The sequence below is a fragment of the Phragmites australis genome, chromosome 5 (assembly GCF_958298935.1).
Source record: "Phragmites australis chromosome 5, lpPhrAust1.1, whole genome shotgun sequence".
Lineage (NCBI taxonomy): Eukaryota > Viridiplantae > Streptophyta > Magnoliopsida > Poales > Poaceae > Phragmites > Phragmites australis.
This window is the reverse complement of record NC_084925.1, coordinates 46166493-46183679: the sequence shown is the minus strand read 5'-3', so window position 1 is coordinate 46183679 and position 17187 is coordinate 46166493. Positions and strand designations below refer to the sequence as shown.

Sequence of the window (17187 nt, the reverse complement as noted above, 5' to 3'; positions counted from 1 at the left end):
AACACAGTACAACCAACCCATCCTGAAATGAACAATTACTTGCACACAACAACACACCTGCCGTCAATAGAGTCAGCTTTTATACAACTCAGTTGCTTTACAAAATTTACATGTCCACAAAGGTATTGCCATTTGCACTAGGGATTCGAAAAAGTACATGGAAATTCACAGTTGGAGAACTGCGCAGAAACAATTCTATCTCATCGAAAAAGACCCGTAACATAAACATCTCTGGCAGACACGATGAGGTCTTGAGAACGTATGAGCTGCAACTCACATGGTCCGAGGAAGAATTTGCAAATGGCAGCTACCACTGATGTGATTTTTGCGAAACGGGATTGGATATATATTAGATAACAGGTGATTACATCCCGCACATTACAAAGAGGACCCTGAGACAAACATGAAATCCAAAGAAGGATTTATATTAGGCCTTGTGAAGACAAACTGTTTATCTTCTTCACCCCCAAACTACTGATGTGATTTGATCCTGTGAAACATCAGTATTTGGTACTACAAAAGGCAAAGCCTGTCCAAACTCTTTCTGCTGTCCTTCAGAAGCTTTGTTCATAACCAGAATTAAGAAACACCAGCTGCTTCTATCGGCCTACCAGCAGCAGAGGACAAGGCCTCCCTGCCATGCGGCCTCAAGAGCGTCTCACGGTCACAGCTCGCCGGTGCGAGGGGCTGGATCCCGCCGGGGTTGAGGGGGAAGAGGGTCTTGAAGTATCCCGCCATGATGGCCTCCATGTCGCAGGTCTCGGTGACCTTGGGCATCTGGTATATGTCGCACGTGTAGGCGTGGAGGCTGGGGTACTCGGCCAGCTTCCGCCTGGTGCACCGGAACAGCGGGTTGTAGACGGCGTCGAACCGGATCAGCGTCGTGAAGAGGCACACGTCGGCCAGCGTAAGCCTGTCCCCGCACAGGTAGCGCGAGCCGGCGAGGTGGGCCTCGAGCCTGTCCAGCGCGCCGAACAGCTCGCCCGCCGCGGCGTCGTACGCCTCCTGGCTCTGCGCAAAGCCGCACCTGCGTCATCGAAATGTTTTCACAGTTGGGATCAAAGAATCCAGTTGCTGCAATTGATCGTTTGATCAAAGAAATGCTGCAGAAAAATCCACTTTTTTGGAGGTACCTGTACACGCCGTTGTTGACGCTGGGGTAGATGACGCCGTACCAGCGGTCGATGTCCTGGCGAAGCTCTGGCGGCCACAGGTCGAGCCCGCCGTCGGCGCCTTCCGCGAGGCCACATAGGAACTTGGCGATCTCGATGCTCTCGTTGCACACCACCTCGCGGCGCTCGGCGTCCCAGAGCACTGGCACCGAGGCCCTGCCCTGGAACCCGCCGCTCCGCACGGCGTACACCTCCCGGAGCTTGCGCTTGCCGTAGAGCGCGTCGGGGCTGTCCGGCGTGAAGGACCACGCGCCGTCGTCGCCAGGGACAGCGATGGAGACCGGGAGGCGGTCCTCGAGGCCGAGGAGCGCGCGGACGAGGAGGGCGCGGTGGGCCCAGGGGCAGGGGAGGCCCACGTAGAGGTGGAGGCGGGAGCTCGGCGTCCCCACGACGGCGGGAAAGCGGGACGGGGTGCGGGTGAAGGCGCCTGTTGCGGGGTCGGAAGGCGCGAGCTGGCGAATGAGGAGTCGCCACGCGGCGGTCCAGCTGTGGCGGACGGCGAGGACGAGGGGCGCCGGAGGCAGCGCGCGCCCCCAGAGGAGGCGGGAGAGGGCGGTGAGGGGGTCCTGTGAGGCGGCGATGCGGTTGAGCCGGCTACGACGGCGGATGAGGAAGGGAGGAGGTGGCGGTCGACGGAGTTGGAGGGGAAGCGGCGGAGGTGGTGAGGTCCACATGTCTGATGACTTCGCCGCCGGAGAGATAGAGCGCTCTCCTCGTTTGAGGCGAGGTTGGGATGGGCTAGACCCAAATCTGGATCGCGGATAGTAGTCGCGATCCAATCTGGCCCATCCGAATTAGGATCGCGGGTAATAGTGGCGACCCAAATCGGCACGCCACTGCGGAGAGATTCGAGAGTCAGTAGCACGGGAACATGCAGTCTGGGGGCCCAGTAGGCAGAAATTGGCCCGGTTACAGGCCACAAACTATGAAACGTGAATGCCATACACAGAATTCAATCACAAGTGTTTTATTTTAATTTCATTTAGAGAAAAGTGCTTTTAAATTTAACATCCAGATACTTTCCTTTTCGGTTTTAACATTCAGATCTGTTAAACGCAATGTTGACATCACACAGCTCGACGAAATCATCCAACGGCAATATGTAACGAGCAAAACACAGATCACTGAAGGCTAAGCGCACAAAGCAAGGCAATAAGAAAAATAGCGCACAATATCAAAACCTAACTTAAAGATTTAACTCTGCCAAATGTCAGGCTAAGCAACAAAGTTCAGACAAAACTCTGCGACATGCCAGCAGCATAAACATCATCCAGGAAACTTCTTTAGGGCCATCAAAAGCTCTAGGCTAAAGTACTCTCTTTAAAGTTTTTAAAGTTTAACACAAGGAAATGCTATTAAACTTCAGCTGGCTGCTTCCATTAGACAATAGCATTTGCAGCACTAGCAATCCTGGGCCACAGATCAGCACACTCCTTCCCGATAGGTCCTGTGATAGCAGAACCTGCACCATGGAAGTACATATTATTCTGATCGTTCATCCAGCTATGAAACAGTACTGTAGAATAATAGCTCAAGAAAGCTTATATTAGCATAACTATAAATATAAACAGCTCGCTAATATTCTGGGATTATGTTCAATTATTTCCACTACAGATTAGTTGCAATAAGTACAAAACCATCAAAATTTTCAGGATTATACCTTTCATCTCTCCCTTTGGGTTCACAATCACTCCGGCATTGTCTGCAATATGACAAAGAACAGTAGAACATGAATCATAACTAAAACAGTCATTGTGATCTTACAAACAAAAGAACTACAGAGCAGCCGATACATTCAAAAAGTTGTCGACGCCTCACATACATGCAAAGAAAAGCAAAAATGTCATACGAAAGAACACATAATTCGAAGCAACTGCACATTAGAACAAATTATATTATCACGCCATAAGCCCATAACTAGTATACAGCCCAGCCCAGCTGCATCTTCTAACTTGTACTAATTGTCTAGTGTCTGCAATGGACTATCTGTGCGCAGAAAGTGGAAGCCTTACCATTAGTAAAGTTTGGACAAAACTTGCATGGGAACAAACTCTCTGGATATTGTGTCAAAAATACTAATACCATGTGCCAGGAGACAGGTAGCATTGCGCGAGAGAAGAATGCACTATGCTGTTTAATACTGGCCAAATTTGCATCTATGCTTCCTTATGACAAATGACCAGACTGGAAGGTCACTCTTTATGCAAAGAAACAACATTATCAGATATGGACACAGTGCATTGAGATTCTACCTGAGAATATCAAACTTCCTAATATCTTATCATAACTTCTCAGAATAAAGTTGTGCTGAGTATAGTTTTGCAGGAAACAATATGATAAGGTTGATCATCAGGTTTATCAAAATTGAGAAGTGACATCAAAGCAGAATACAAGCATGCAGTTTGCTCAGATTCGAGAGTAATGTGCTCCCATCAACACATAATAACTGTACATGCATGCAGTTGCTCAAATGATTATATCATTACATAGTTGAGCCACCCAGTGATGATAAAAATGTACCTTCAAAGTACATGTAGACACCATCCTTTCGGCGCCATGGCTTGCGCTGCCTCACAATGACAGCTGGCATTACCTTCTTCCTGAGGTCAGGCTTTCCCTTCTTCACAGTAGCCATAACCATGTCCCCAACACAGGCAGAAGGAAGCCTGTTAAGGCGACCTTTGATTCCCTTCACAGAAATGATGTACAGGTTCTTGGCTCCAGTGTTATCAGCACAGTTAACAGTGGCTGCCACCGGTAGACCCAGCGACATCCGGAACTTGTTACCAGCAGAACCTCCACGTCCTACAGTTGAAAAAAGCACAAGCAAGAACACATTTAGACAAGATACAAAGCATCCTTATAAACTAAGCACCTCAGCCTGAGATCCATGACAGTCAAACTTAAAACACAGACCTTGTGTGATGAATTAAACATTATTCTCGAAGTTCATTAAACGAAAGCTTTCATTTAATTATCAAGTCAACAGAGTATATGCAAACAAGTAAATCTACAAACACCTAGACTGAGGACTGAGAAATGCGACTACTTGCATGCTTCACTTAAGATCTAAGAAAACAACTTGCCGGACAAGTAGGAAAACACCATGGGAAATATCTTATATACTCAGAGAAGATTGTACAAATACAACATTAGAACAGAACAGTTCCTACCAGGTCTAGAATGGTACTCGAATATTTGTCATAGGAAGATTTAGTAGCAGCTAACTACTCAGTATGCATTTATCAAGCATGGATAGACATTTAACAATTACGCAGACCATGTTAGGCTAAGTGAACCTACCATCACAAACATCTAAAAATCATCAAAACATAAATTACAAACGTGCTCCATTCCCAAGCTCCTCAGAGTGGATCTAACTACCAAGAAGACTGCGATACGTCTGACGCACCAGAACTGCACGCAATATACAGATTTAACAACCCTAAACTAACAAACAACTAAAGGGAAAGCTCCACGCGCACATCAGATCTAACTCGTGATCATAAGCATCAACATCCAAACGAATTTGAGAAAGTGTCACGAATCCCCGTCCAAGTAGCGACGAGGTCAGAAGGATCCGAATAGCGTAGCTCAACGAACGATGCATCAAAACGGCTAACCATATCCTATCTCCTAATCAGCCAGAGATCATCCAAATCGAAACACCACACCACATAATCTAACCAGCATACGACACTACAGCAGCACAATAGCTAGGCATGTAAGAGGATCAAATCGGAAAAGGAGAACAAAATTTACCTCGCTTCGACATCTTGGAAGCGGAGAGGAGCAAACGCAAGTGGCGCAGAGCGGCGGCGGCGCGGGGGTGGATTGGCTCGTTTATACAGTGGCGGGGTCTTAGGGTTTTGCGGTTATTATTCTATTTGCCCCTTACATTTTCCAATCGCATTTTTCAGGTCCTCAGGCAGTCTAAGATAGTACAGGTCTTATTTGGTAGAGCTTCTATAATCAGAAGAGATGTGTTAAATAATAATTTGTAATTTTTAGTTTATAGTAGTTTTGTAGGAGTTAATTTATGAAATGAATTAAATGTTAAAAGTTGAAAATACTAGTTTATCTTAATTTATTTTTTTTACAAAATTATTTTCTTTATAAATTTACTTTAAAAGGTTACTTTTAGTCATATAATTATTTTCTTTAAAAATTCTTTTTCCCCAATAATTTAGATATGAGAGCTCTACCAAATATGCTTATAAACATAGGGTCCTGAATATAAAGTGTGTAAAGCCAACGACGCGCAGGAAAGAAAAACGAAAAGGCATAAACATAGGGTTCTGAATATAAAGTGGAGCAGAGCGTGCAGCATTTGTTGCTCATTAGTCCCTTCAGAAGTCAGGATTGTGAGAAAAGGGCTAGGAAAATGGGACGGTGGCCATGGAGGAGGTGCGCGGCTTCGTGGACGTCCTCGTCCTCGCCGGCGGTCGCACCTCTTCCGGCGCCGCCGCCACTTGGAGCTCCGACGAAGTCAAGAAATTCCTCCGGTGGGTGCTCTTCTTCGAGGAGGTTAGTGGCGATCCCTCTCGCTTAACTGCTCCGTGCGCTAGTTTCGGCTCCTTCCCTTCGTCGCCATTATTCTTCCGCCTCCAGAGGTGGCTCGCGTACTTCGGGGGTTTAGATTCCCGTCTTCGCAATGCCCTGGCGTATTGTAGTTTAACGGCTTCAGAATTCGTGCGCCTTTGATGCACGCATACTAGCCACCTGCACAATTTGTGCGTTGTATGTAAGATGAAGTAGTGCCAAATAATGCTTGGTGCAAGACGACATAGCTTGTGAATTGCTCATTTGTGCCTGCATTGTGTTCAGGTTTTCAAGGACCTGCGTGACTCGGGCCAGTACGAGGATTCTGCAAGAGAGCTCGATGCAGCCCTCGTTGAGCTCACTAGAAGTCCGGAGTTCCCCAAGGTACTTTTCCAAAACTGTTTGGTATATGTGTTGATTCTTGCAATTGCTGATACTGACGTTCTACCCTGTGTGCAGGGTCTTGCTGTCATGCTATTGGAGACGCTTTCAACGGCAAGAGTGTTGGTGATAAGACATTTTCTGAAAGCGAATACAATGAGTGTGGAGAATTTCGGTGCTCTCCTTGAAGCAGTTGTTGAGATGGATATTGATAGTATTTGTGCTAGTGGTTGATGTAAGGCTTGCCAAGAGTATGTGAAGTCAATATTGGAGATGAATTCGTCGAGTTTGATGTGGACCAAGAATGCCTGTGATTTTGGACTTCTCACAAGTTCTGATGAACTGTGTGCTGAATCCATGTTCATGGGTCATTCATGGATTCTTGTTAAAGAACTTCTGAAAGGGTTAGATTCAGCATCTTGTACTTCTTTGGCTGAGAGAGGACTGGGCACGCTTCTGAACAGCATGAAAAAGAACAGGTTCGATGGTGCAGAGGATATGCTGTGCGCCCCAGCAGTTCCAAAGTAAATCAGCTCTTGAACTTCTATATATTTGTGTCCTTTATTTTACATCACATCATGCTCCAATTTGAACTCACCTGAAACTATTACAACACAGGAAATCACAAATGATTGATAAATTTCTCCTCTTGAAGCAATGGAGGGCAAAGTGTTTATTATACTTGCTTGATGAACGGACGATTCGGATTATACCCAGGGCTAGTTTGATCTTTAGTGCTCCCAAGGAGCAGTGGATCAGAGTGTTTGAACCCTTAAAAAGTTCCACAGGATCGTGTCAAAGTGGTCTTGTTGTAATCATGGTATCTATTTATGGATTGGCCTTTGCTCATAGACACTGTTAGTACACTTATTGTAGACATTGTGAAATTAAGATGTTTGCATTTGCTTTATAGGAGCTATGCTTGCTGTGTTTAATTTCAAGGCAATGGAATCCATTGATAGAGGGCTTCATGCCACATACTTTTGGTTTCATTCCTATATCCAAGCAGTACGCTGATCTGCACCATTTGCTTCAGGGAACTTCTCAGGACAAATGCGAAGATAAGCTTCTTCATTTGGAGGTTCTTCCTGTTTTCATCTTATGTCTTGTTGATGGTTTTGACGAGTATTCTGTCTGTTGGGAGCATTAGTTTCCGTGAGCACTTTTTGAAATGAGGGGATCAAGCCCCTCTTAACCAAGTAGATAGTTGTACAACTTGAGAAATAATTTCAACAAGGTTCACCTGAACAGTCAATGCTGTCAAGTGTCATCATGTCAACTATCAACGGGACTTCTGTGAATCCTCACTGTGCCTCTTTAAAATCTGGGGAGCGCCTATGGTCAGACTCCTCTCTGAGGACCTGTAATAAGTACTTGTAGACCAAATCAGATCTACAATGCAGTTTTTGGAACTGTGCTTTCACATTTGACATGAAACTGAAACAGAACCGTTCTTTGATGAAAACTACCATGCTCAGTCCTTAATTGTTTGATGTAACTAATTGTTTGATGAAAACTACTAATTGTTACCATGTCTGAAAACTACCATGTAGACCAAATCTGGCCTAGTTTGATGTAACTAATTGTTTGATGAAACTACTAATTGTTATATTACCACTGGCCTAGTTTGATGTACATGTGATATTTGATTTAAACGTTGCTTGGGCCAGTGAATTAGTTCCCAAGCTTTATTTGCTAATATTACTTTCTGATATCATAATTTTTATCTTAATTCTTGAGTAGCCTGTTCCTTTTAATCGGTTTTTAATATATCATATCAATGTCTTTCGTGATGAATCCCTGACATGAATTTTGGTCAGGTTTTGCCATACCTGATCAGCTGATCCAGAATTTATGACGCTGGGCCTTCTGATATGTTCTAATGTAGAAACCTTCTTTCGAATTGGCTGCCGCTGCTAGAAACCTTCTTTTAAATTAGCAAGCCTTTCGGAGATCTCGAAATAAAATGCGTAATGAGCCATAATATTAGCAAGAGGACATGAATTGTTAATGTTGGTATCTACAGCTTTCCGTTTTCTCAAAACTGTTAGTACTTAGTATCTTATATCAAAACAATGTATCTTCAACCAAAGGCTTTGAACTTCAACAGGAAAAGGACATTCTTGAGTATGCACGACAGTTATCTTTTGATTTTGACTCTTTAAATTTTGGAAAGTGTAACTGCAGAGGAGATGGAATAGAGCCGCATCATAACTGTAAGTAATTTCATAGTTGCAACTACTCCTTTGCTCAAATTTGAAATGAAAGAAGCACTCAGATGCTCCAAACTCTCCAAATAAAGCTTATCTTCCTTCCAGATTAGTTTTTTTTTAGGGAAAACAGTAGGGGAAACCCCTACTGTGGTAAATAAATATAGATATATAATAAAAAAGAGGAAAAGAACAACTGTACAAGAAAAGAAAAAAAGAAGAAGGCCGAGAAGGCTAGGCTGAGGGAGAAACTATATGAAGATGCCTATCCAGTTAGCAACCGCCAGACTAATAGATGGATTCATTCTATTAAGGTGTAAAAGAACATTATCTACAAACGATCTCCTCCATTGTTCAAATGCAGGTGTTGTGTTGTTGAAGATGAAGCCATTTCTTAGTTTCCAAATTTCCCAAGCAGCTATTGTGAAGACTTCCATGAAGAAAGGGCTGTGGAATTCAGCTTTTGCTTTCTGAATCATATCAAAGAACTGAATTGAATGATCCCAATTTACTCCTATGGAGTTCGAGCAACTGTAGCTAAACTGACACTCAGAAAAGAGATGATAGGTGGTTTCCTTAAGTCTGCACATCACACAGTTGAAATTGTTTCCTTCAATTTTGTAATTTCTCCATTTTAGAATGTTTCTTGTATTCAGCCTGTCCATAAAAAGAAGCCACACAAAGACTTTGAGTTTTTTGCAGCATTTAGATTTCCAAATCCACGTAAACGGTGTGCGTGGTGTAATTGCTCTAAAAGGAAGAGCATAGTATTTGCTTGATGAATAAGAGTTGTTCCCCCAACAGTACTGCCAAGTATCTGTTTGTCTGCCATCTCGCCTTACTTCTTGTACCTTAGTTCTCAAGGCTTGCAGTTCTTCAAATGCTTCTAGGTGAGATTGCTGAAAGGATTCAATGCCTCTACACATTCCATATTCGACAGCCTCATTTAATGGTTCAATAGTGGCTGTAACCAAAGCTAAGATTATGCTGAAGATTAGCAGTATGCACATCGGTGCTGACTATTCACTTGTATATTGATGGTGATTGACGACCATTGAACAGAAGAAAATCAACATATTTTCTCCTTTTTGCCTGATGGGAACAGTTTAGCCAGAAGACATATCGACTGCTATTGCATATAGATTTATAAATCTGAAGATTTAACAAGTCCTTGATCCTTTCTGTTTTGAAGATGAAAAGCTATGATAGATTTTTCTGGATTCATCCCATGTTGACTTTGGGTGATTTGTTCACATGTGTTCATTCTTCTTTTTGTTTGTTTTGGTTGACATGAAATTTGAGTCTTTGAGGTGATTTATTGAAGAATTGCGATTTGACCTATAATAATTTTGTCATATGATGTTTTTTTTTGTGTGTGAGTTTATATATTGTTCTTTGATAAAAAATGCTTAACATAACTGCTATTCATTCTGCAAACCAAACAATACGTGGTTGACTTTTTTGTCAGTTATTTTTTGCCCTTAGTTCTTCTAGATTCTACCTGCACCAGATCAGAATTCCAAAACATAAATAATTAGCTTCCTAAGAACTTCCAATTTTGTATTCCTGCTGTTCCTTCATTTTAAAATGAAAAGATGCATGGTAATGGATAAAGGCAAAGGAGAACACTTAATTTAGAAAGTGACAGCGTTAGGCCAGCTTTTCAATGAAAACTTCTGGTACATGCCAAAGTGGGGTTTATCAACTCCAAAGCACCTAGCTGCCAAAAAAAAAACACCTAGATGGCAAGCTCATTGTTGGATTTTATTATAGACTATGCTTCATCCACACAGTTGGCTCACCAAACAGAAAAGATTTGGCAAGGTAACTGTGCAGTGTTCTCATACTGCTAATAGAAAGATCATTACGTGGTAACTGTGCAGTGTTCTCATACTGCTAATAGAAAGATCATTACGTTGGAAATTATTACAAGTCCTTAATTAACCAACGTAATAGTTTGATTCACAACATACATGGTTGGACCATGCCAGCATCAGTAGAATATATCTGAAATTCTGAATCCACAGGTCCCAGTGGTGTACTAGCAACCTAGCATATATGTTTATCTTGAGACTTGTAAAGCTTTTAAAATGGAGTACATGTAGATCTGGGGATGGTTTGTGCATGCAATAGCAGATAGGTTTGAAATTTTCCATTACAGGGGGGGGGGGGGGGGGGACGTGGGATTCAATATAGTCCACCATTTTAAAATTAAGAGATTATGATGTTCGAGTTACTACAGTTTGAGAGTAGTATTTTGACTATAGTATGGTGATTGGAAGAAAAAAAAGAGATACATGTAGCAGATTCAGAGTCCATAGTCCCCACCCCATACCCCCAAAAGGAACAAATAATTGAACGTAGCTCCTGCTGATCTTAAGTTTAGCACCTTCTCTTTGATTGCATTACCAGAAGAAACAAGTAAGTAGCAACGCATAACTCTTTTGGCAACGCAGAAGCCAATTCCAGCTTTCTTTTGTCTGATTTCTCTCTACGAACTCGTACCTTGTTCTTTGATTTGCTTCTATTCTTCATTGTGTTTATTGTCTTTATTCAGAATCTTCTGTAATAGGTGGGAATTGCTCTAGTCAGTTCTTGAATACTTCTTTTCTTTTTCTCTTTTCTGTTTAAGAAATGGTTTAAATCTGCAATTCATGTTACACGTGTATCAATCCTTTACGGTTTGTTCTTTATTACTTCATTATTACAATCTTGAGTTGATTTGCAGTCCCTAGATGTATATATCGTTGCTATCATTATGCGCTTCACATTTGAGCAACATATATGTGAACTGCGAGATTCTGGTGTTCAGCTACTATTTCTCTTCACTAAGATGCATGTAACATTTGCATTCTAAGTACCTTACTAATTCGCTATTTTGGGGTCTATAATAACAAATTATTGTTTCTTTACAAATTTCTTTATTAGCAAATTCTCACTAGTAGGGAGGACCTTGGAAACTAATTCAGGCATTCATGGCTCATTATCTGAACAATACCAGGAAAATTATTTCTTCGAGTGATTTTTTCAAGTTTGATGAAATGGGTCCCAGCACTTGGCCGATGATGTGACTGAAGCTCCATTTTAACAGACTGAAGTGGATCATCTTATGGGTACTGCATACAGCCATACATCAACCATGAACCAGCTTCAGAATGGAAGAATTCCTGCATGTCTTTCATCAGCTATAACTTTAGTTCCAGCAGTCTCGGAAGGGACATTTCCTAGTTTTCTAGAGTGTCAACCATCTTATGTTGAAAGAGATCTGCCTGGTAGTTCTATCACCTCATTCGGGTCCTCTTTGGTTGCAAGTGATGCCCTCCAGTCAACATGTACATTAGCTTCCAGCTTTACCTCTTCAGACTTTCGTACCTGCAATGAATCACCTAATGGGAAGCTTTATTCTGGATCATATGTTACTGAACAATCTGATCCTGATACTCCATTGCCATCAACATACTCATCATTCAAGGGTAATTCAAGTTCTCCATGGATGATTTTTCCGAAAGTATCTGAAAACATAAGTTGGAACCAAGAACCACTCCAAGGAGTATTTGATTATCCAACAAGTGTTTATTCCTCTAATCAACAAAATATGACCACTGTTGGCCAACAAATTCAAGACAGCATTACGATGGATCCTAACACCCACCTTGCAAAGCAAACTAAATGGTTCTCATCTGGGACTTCAATGCAGTTTCTTGAATCTGCTGGATCTGTGCTGAAGGTATATGGTTTTGACAATACTCTGCTCATGCTATGGCCTAACTATTCCAGGATTAACTCCCTTCTCTTACGTTTTCATTTGGCTTTACTGCCTATAGAACAACATGACGATAAGATCTTCATTAGTGAACTTAAATTTTGCAAATAATACTGCAGGACTCATGCCAAATGCTTAATGTGGTTATAACTATTCCTCATTTGTAGGCTGTTGATGCAAGAAGTGCAACACGTCAAAAAAATTCTTATTGCCATACACAGAGCAGCATGCCTCCTTTCAACTGTGATGAAGTGAGCACTGACAATATCCCTTCTTCAAACAGCACTCTGACCAAGTCAAGGATGCGCTGGACACCTGAGCTCCATGAGCAGTTTGTCGGTGCTGTTAACATGTTGGGTGGAAGTGAAAGTAGGTTCCTGATGTTTTTCTTAAGATCTGTTTTATGCTAATAATACTTTCCTCACTGAAGTGCAAATCTCAATTGTGCTGTCATGTTGCCACTTGCCAGTTGTCTTGCTCTTTTCACCAGACAATTTCATTTCCTTTTCTTTGTTCCTGCAGAAGCAACTCCAAAAGCTGTCCAGAAGGTTATGAAGGTCGAAGGGTTAACTATATACCATGTAAAAAGCCATCTACAGGTCTATATGGTGCTTCTGAGTTTCCATTGCTTCTATAGCACTCTTATCAGTTTTACTTATAGCCATGTGTTATTCTTCTGCAGAAGTATCGTACAGTTCAACATCGACCTGAATCATCTGATGGTCAGTCTGTCTATCTATATTGTAATGTTGGTTTGATGCTATCATTGCATGATATATGATGCCTGTCATATTGTAGTGAAAAGGATATTGCAGAAAAAATATTATTTGAGAAAATTAGATAAATTTTGAAAAAAATACCTGTTTTTATTATTCCTTTGTTCTAGCTGGTGCATCTGCAAAGAGAAGCAGCCAAACGGATGAAGTTTCCCTTCTACAGTTAAAGTGAGATGATTACTTGATATTTACAAGTCTTTTCTACTGTTACATACTTACATGGACCATATCTTGGCCTACTTCATGAACCTATTATATGTCCAAATTTATTTTCCATTTGTTACGTGCACCAATTTACAGTGAATGTGGTTTTTTTAATCAGTTTGGATTCTTAATTCTATACATACTGCAGAGGCTTGAGGAATGTTGAAGGATTAAGGACTCAGATTGGCTTGCAGAAACAACTTCATGAGCAATTTGAGGCATGCATATTCTTTCAAAACAAGATGCTACCTTTTTTTTTTTTGTATCCACTAAAAGAAAAGACACTCGTGCTTGTGTTTTCCTTTCTACAGATCCAAAGAAAGCTGCAATTGCAAGTTGAGGAACACAGCAAGTGCCTTGAGATGATAATTGCGAAGCAGAGTGAGAGCCTTAAAAAGCTTGGAGTGTTACCAGGTTTTCAAGATCGATCCCAGCCGGTTTCGGTGGAGAAAATCTACAATTTGCCATCGAATAACTACTGATTCTACAATTCACCATCGAATAAATTCTGTTTACTTCTATACCATCGAATAAATATTTCATTTACTTATATGCCATCGGCTTCCGATACTACCCTCCGTTGCACTGTTCATGAACAGTATGAACAGTACCCGTGAATAAAAAAGTCACAAAAAATATGTCGATTTTTGTGCACGCTCTATAATTCATAATCAACCCGTTTTAACTGTATTCACCTAAAAATATTGTATAGAATTCAAACTAAAATTCTTCAAAATATACTACTTTTATAACTTCTTGCAATTTTTAAGCCTCATAAAAATTTACAAAAAATCTGAGAAAATTTACTAATATTCCTCTAATGTGATGTAATAATTTCTAAAATTATCTCCCGCGGTGAAAAAATTAGTTCTTTGTAATGCACAGTATTACAAAAGTAGCTCATTTTGAGAAATTTTAGTTTGAATTTTACACAGTATTTTTAGGTGAATACAGTTAAAATGGGTTGATTATGAATTATAGAGCGTGCACAAAAATCGACATATTTTTTGTGACTTTTTTTATTCTCAGGTACTGTTCATAAACAGTATAGCGGAACGCAGTATCGGAATCCGATGGCATATAAGTAACTGAAATATTTATTCGATGGTATAGAAGTAAACAGAATTTATTTGATGGCGGATTGTAAAATCAGTAGTTATTCAATGACGAATTGTAGATTTTCTCTTTCGGTGACAATAAAGCATGTGAAGAACGGACGGTAGGAACTAATTCAGCAGAACTAATAAAATGAACGGTCCAAGAAATATTTTAAACTAGTGACTTTACGTGAGCTCACTGGCTGCAGAAAGCATTTTTTTTCTAGGAAAGAGCCCTTCATTGCTGCAGAAAGTGAGAAAAGCAGACCCTAATCTTATTCAGATGAGTTAGCGCAGCCTGGTTTCTTGCTGAGTTAAACTTTTCCAGATACTTTGCTACTGTGAGTTGCCTTTTGGTACACAGATTTTCGCTTTGCAAGATATGGTTTTTTTTCCCTTTCCCTTGTGGCAGTTGCGGTTATGTTGTAAACAGTATCAGACTGCAGTTTATAATTAATCAATGTCAGAGTCAATTCATTGTTGACCAGTTTACATTCTAGACACTTCCCCCCTTCTTTCTCGCTTGATTGTATTGTCCTAGTTGATCACGGTGAGCTAACACGACACGGACTATACAGCCATGCTATCCAGTACAGATTTACCTCAATTCTACTAGAGGATCCAGCACAGGTCCAATGTGATTTCCATACATGACTGACAGTTTCCAAGAGAAACAGGCGAACTGCAGCAGAGCATGTCGTCACTGGTGTTGGTCTGATCCGGCATTCAGGCTGGTTGGGGAGTCGGAGTCCTGATGTATGGCTGAAGAAACTGCAGCCAGACAGGGGTAGGCAACGTCATCCTCATCTTCAGCTCCTCGGCGCTGTACAGGCTGTTGTGGCGAAGCCCCTCCAGCATCTAATTTACATAAATAAATAGGGCAAGCTTGTTTCACCAACGGATTTTTACTCGTTTCGAAATCGAGGCGTGGTGTTACCAGCTTACTTTTGTGATGAGGGTGAGGTCCGGCGGGTAGGCGCCGCCGCGGAGTGGCCTCGCCGTCGCCGGCTGCGCTTCCTCGGCAACGACAACGATCTCGGCCGGCTTGGCTTCCACCTGGCCTCCTGCCGCCGCCTCGCTGAGGCCCGCGGCGTACGGGAGCATGGAGTGGCACGCTGCACAGTCGTGCTGCATCAACACCTTCTGACCTCCCCGCGCCCTGCTCGAAACTCACGCGGGAATTTGAGGAAACGGCCGGAAAGTGGAAAGTGTCGCAAACGACTAGTCGGTGCGCGTGCGCTTACCCATCCTGCGGCCACGGCCCACGGTGCCCAGGAAGCCGGCCGACGCCCCCACAGCCATGGCGGAGAGCTGGGTTCCCGTCGTCCCCTTCAGTTGCAGGAGCTTACTCGCATGGCCCCTCGCCGCAGCTAAAGCTGGGACTTTGGGCCGTGTTTTTTGGCCGGTCCAAGCACGGCACGATCCGGTCCAGTCTAAGTACGATCCGGCATGAGTATAGATGAGCCGGGCTGATCCGGATCTGATTCACGAGTCGGCCCAGTCCGATTCACGGGCCGGACCGGGCCTTGATATGAGGCACGATGGGCGGCTCGGCTCAGCACGAAATATGGGATGTGTTTGAGCCGACCCGGCACAAAAATAGACCGATACATAATGGTGATCATATGTGTGCAGACATGGTGATAGTATGTGTGCAAACATGATGGTCCAACCCCTGTCACCTCAATGTTCAAGCTCACATGTGTGTGGATATGGTCCAACCCTTGTTAAAATGGTGATATTGAAAGAACCAGTTGATAAATTCGTGATGGTTTACAGTACAATAGCATTTATATTAGTCAAAGATACAATACTCCACTCTACTATCCTCGAGCCCAGTGGTTACACCATCCAACAGCTGGCAAATAGACATGGGCTCAATAGCGACCAAGAAATCTTATGTGTTCAAAATGGTACCGGGCCCGTGCCAACCCGGCCCGATGAGGCCTGTCGTGCCTTTGGGCCGGGCCTAGACCTAGCTGGAGGTGACTCGGGCCAGCCCGACCCGGCACGAACAACACCTCGGGCCATCCTAGCACGGCCCGAATGGCCCGAGGCCCAATGCCGATGCTCTCTGCGGAGAAGAAGGGCTATAGGATGTGGCCTGCATTGGATTCTGGATTGGCTGATGTGGGCGATTTTTTTTATTTCTATATTTTTTATTTTGGAAAATTGCAAATATATGTGTCATTTTCAAGAGGAAAAAGTCCAAATTTCTACCCAAGTTTGGTCTGAGTCCAAAAAATCCCTAAAGAAAAGAAAATTTTACTTAATCCCCTATAATTGCTAAACCATATCAAAGTTCACCTTTAACCCATCTATAAGACCAGATTTGCTGACATGGACCGTTGGCAGTCCGGTTTTACTGACTCGCATTGATACATCGGCACGCATACGTGGCAGATGTATGGTTCGGTCCACAAAACCCCCATGCGACTCCTGCATTTCTCCGATTCGACGAATTGTTCGTCGCCTTCCCCGTGTCTCCCTAGTTTTGCCAGTGCAGATCAAGCTGACGGATGATCGCGGAGCGAACACGTTGATTGGCAAGAATGAAGAAGAGCATGTGTGTTTCTCTAACCCTTGTGCAATGCAAAGTTGGCGGATTTCATCTATCTTGATGGCTAGGGTTTTTCTCATATATATATGGTTCAAATTGATTGGGTTCATAGAAGTTTGGGGGTAATAGCTTTGATTCATGATTCAAAATTGGTAGGTAGCCACAGTCGCACGAAATTGGGGATTTTTTTGGTATGTTTAGGTTTAATTTCAATTTTGTCGTATGAAAGTTTGTGCTTTATGATGCCGCCTTGTATTGTGTCATGTTTTCGCTATTAATTTCATCCCAAATTAGTCGATACTTTGTTGTTGCGATGGGGACTAGTATAAAGTTCAGAGTTTTCGTGCTGGTATTTAGGGTTTACCTTTGTTGTTTTCTACTATTGGTTTTTGTTCATTGTGGATAGAGGATATGGACCCTTTGAAGGTACTGCCTGTGAGATTTCACTTTGGAGGCAAATTTGATTTTGATGGCCACTCATT

The 17187-nt window shown here is 42.5% G+C and overlaps 3 protein-coding genes, 1 non-coding gene and 2 pseudogenes across 7 annotated transcripts; 2 read left to right on the top strand and 4 right to left on the bottom strand.

The window, feature by feature from the left end:
- Window positions 1-319: 319 nt before the first annotated feature.
- Window positions 320-1957, bottom strand: LOC133920076 (uncharacterized). Its single transcript, XM_062364722.1, has 2 exons — window positions 1134-1957; window positions 320-1027 (listed from the first exon to the last, which is right to left on the bottom strand). Exons 1-2 carry the CDS (start codon window positions 1844-1846, stop codon window positions 580-582), a joined length of 1161 nt encoding a protein of 386 aa, XP_062220706.1. The 5' UTR covers window positions 1847-1957; the 3' UTR covers window positions 320-579.
- Window positions 1958-2334: 377 nt separating this feature from the next.
- On the bottom strand, window positions 2335-5085 carry LOC133920077 (large ribosomal subunit protein uL14). 2 transcript variants are annotated; one of them, XM_062364724.1, is made up of 5 exons: window positions 4935-5085; window positions 3693-3977; window positions 2833-2874; window positions 2545-2634; window positions 2335-2473 (listed from the first exon to the last, which is right to left on the bottom strand). In XM_062364724.1, exons 1-4 carry the CDS (start codon window positions 4945-4947, stop codon window positions 2552-2554), a joined length of 423 nt encoding a protein of 140 aa, XP_062220708.1. In that variant the 5' UTR covers window positions 4948-5085; the 3' UTR covers window positions 2335-2473; window positions 2545-2551. The 2 variants fall into 2 exon arrangements, with proteins under 2 accessions (XP_062220708.1, XP_062220707.1); XM_062364723.1 differs by having other exon boundaries at window positions 2335-2634.
- Window positions 3254-3388, bottom strand: LOC133920223 (small nucleolar RNA snoR137). Its single transcript, XR_009910040.1, has one exon. It is a non-coding gene; the product is annotated as a small nucleolar RNA snoR137 (small nucleolar RNA).
- A 447-nt stretch (window positions 5086-5532) lies between the features above and the next one.
- On the top strand, window positions 5533-10477 carry LOC133920074 (uncharacterized; annotated as a pseudogene).
- LOC133920073 (protein PHOSPHATE STARVATION RESPONSE 2-like) lies at window positions 8338-13973 on the top strand. 3 transcript variants are annotated; one of them, XM_062364719.1, is made up of 7 exons: window positions 8338-9195; window positions 11307-12032; window positions 12236-12437; window positions 12591-12667; window positions 12751-12790; window positions 12955-13012; window positions 13197-13973. In XM_062364719.1, exons 2-7 carry the CDS (start codon window positions 11415-11417, stop codon window positions 13528-13530), a joined length of 1329 nt encoding a protein of 442 aa, XP_062220703.1. In that variant the 5' UTR covers window positions 8338-9195; window positions 11307-11414; the 3' UTR covers window positions 13531-13973. The 3 variants fall into 3 exon arrangements, with proteins under 3 accessions (XP_062220703.1, XP_062220705.1, XP_062220704.1); XM_062364721.1 differs by lacking the exon at window positions 12955-13012 and having other exon boundaries at window positions 8339-9195; window positions 13197-13266; XM_062364720.1 differs by lacking the exon at window positions 8338-9195 and having other exon boundaries at window positions 10472-12032.
- A 618-nt stretch (window positions 13974-14591) lies between these two features.
- LOC133918135 (cytochrome c1 1, heme protein, mitochondrial-like) lies at window positions 14592-16018 on the bottom strand (annotated as a pseudogene).
- Window positions 16019-17187: the final 1169 nt, after the last annotated feature.

Coding starts and splice junctions, on each gene's coding strand:
- LOC133920076 (XM_062364722.1), bottom strand. CDS start 1,846: ATGTGGACCTCACCACCTCCGCCGCTTCCCCTCCAACTCCGTCGACCG. Junction 1,028..1,133: donor GTCAACAACGGCGTGTACAG/GTACCTCCAAAA, acceptor TCGATGACGCAG/GTGCGGCTTTGCGCAGAGCC.
- LOC133920077 (XM_062364723.1), bottom strand. Junction 2,875..3,692: donor TGTCTACATGTACTTTGAAG/GTACATTTTTAT, acceptor GTCATATTGCAG/ACAATGCCGGAGTGATTGTG. Junction 2,635..2,832: donor CCCAAAGGGAGAGATGAAAG/GTATAATCCTGA, acceptor TCCATGGTGCAG/GTTCTGCTATCACAGGACCT.
- LOC133920073 (XM_062364719.1), top strand. CDS start 11,415: ATGGGTACTGCATACAGCCATACATCAACCATGAACCAGCTTCAGAAT. Junction 12,438..12,590: donor CATGTTGGGTGGAAGTGAAA/GTAGGTTCCTGA, acceptor TTGTTCCTGCAG/AAGCAACTCCAAAAGCTGTC. Junction 12,668..12,750: donor ATGTAAAAAGCCATCTACAG/GTCTATATGGTG, acceptor ATTCTTCTGCAG/AAGTATCGTACAGTTCAACA.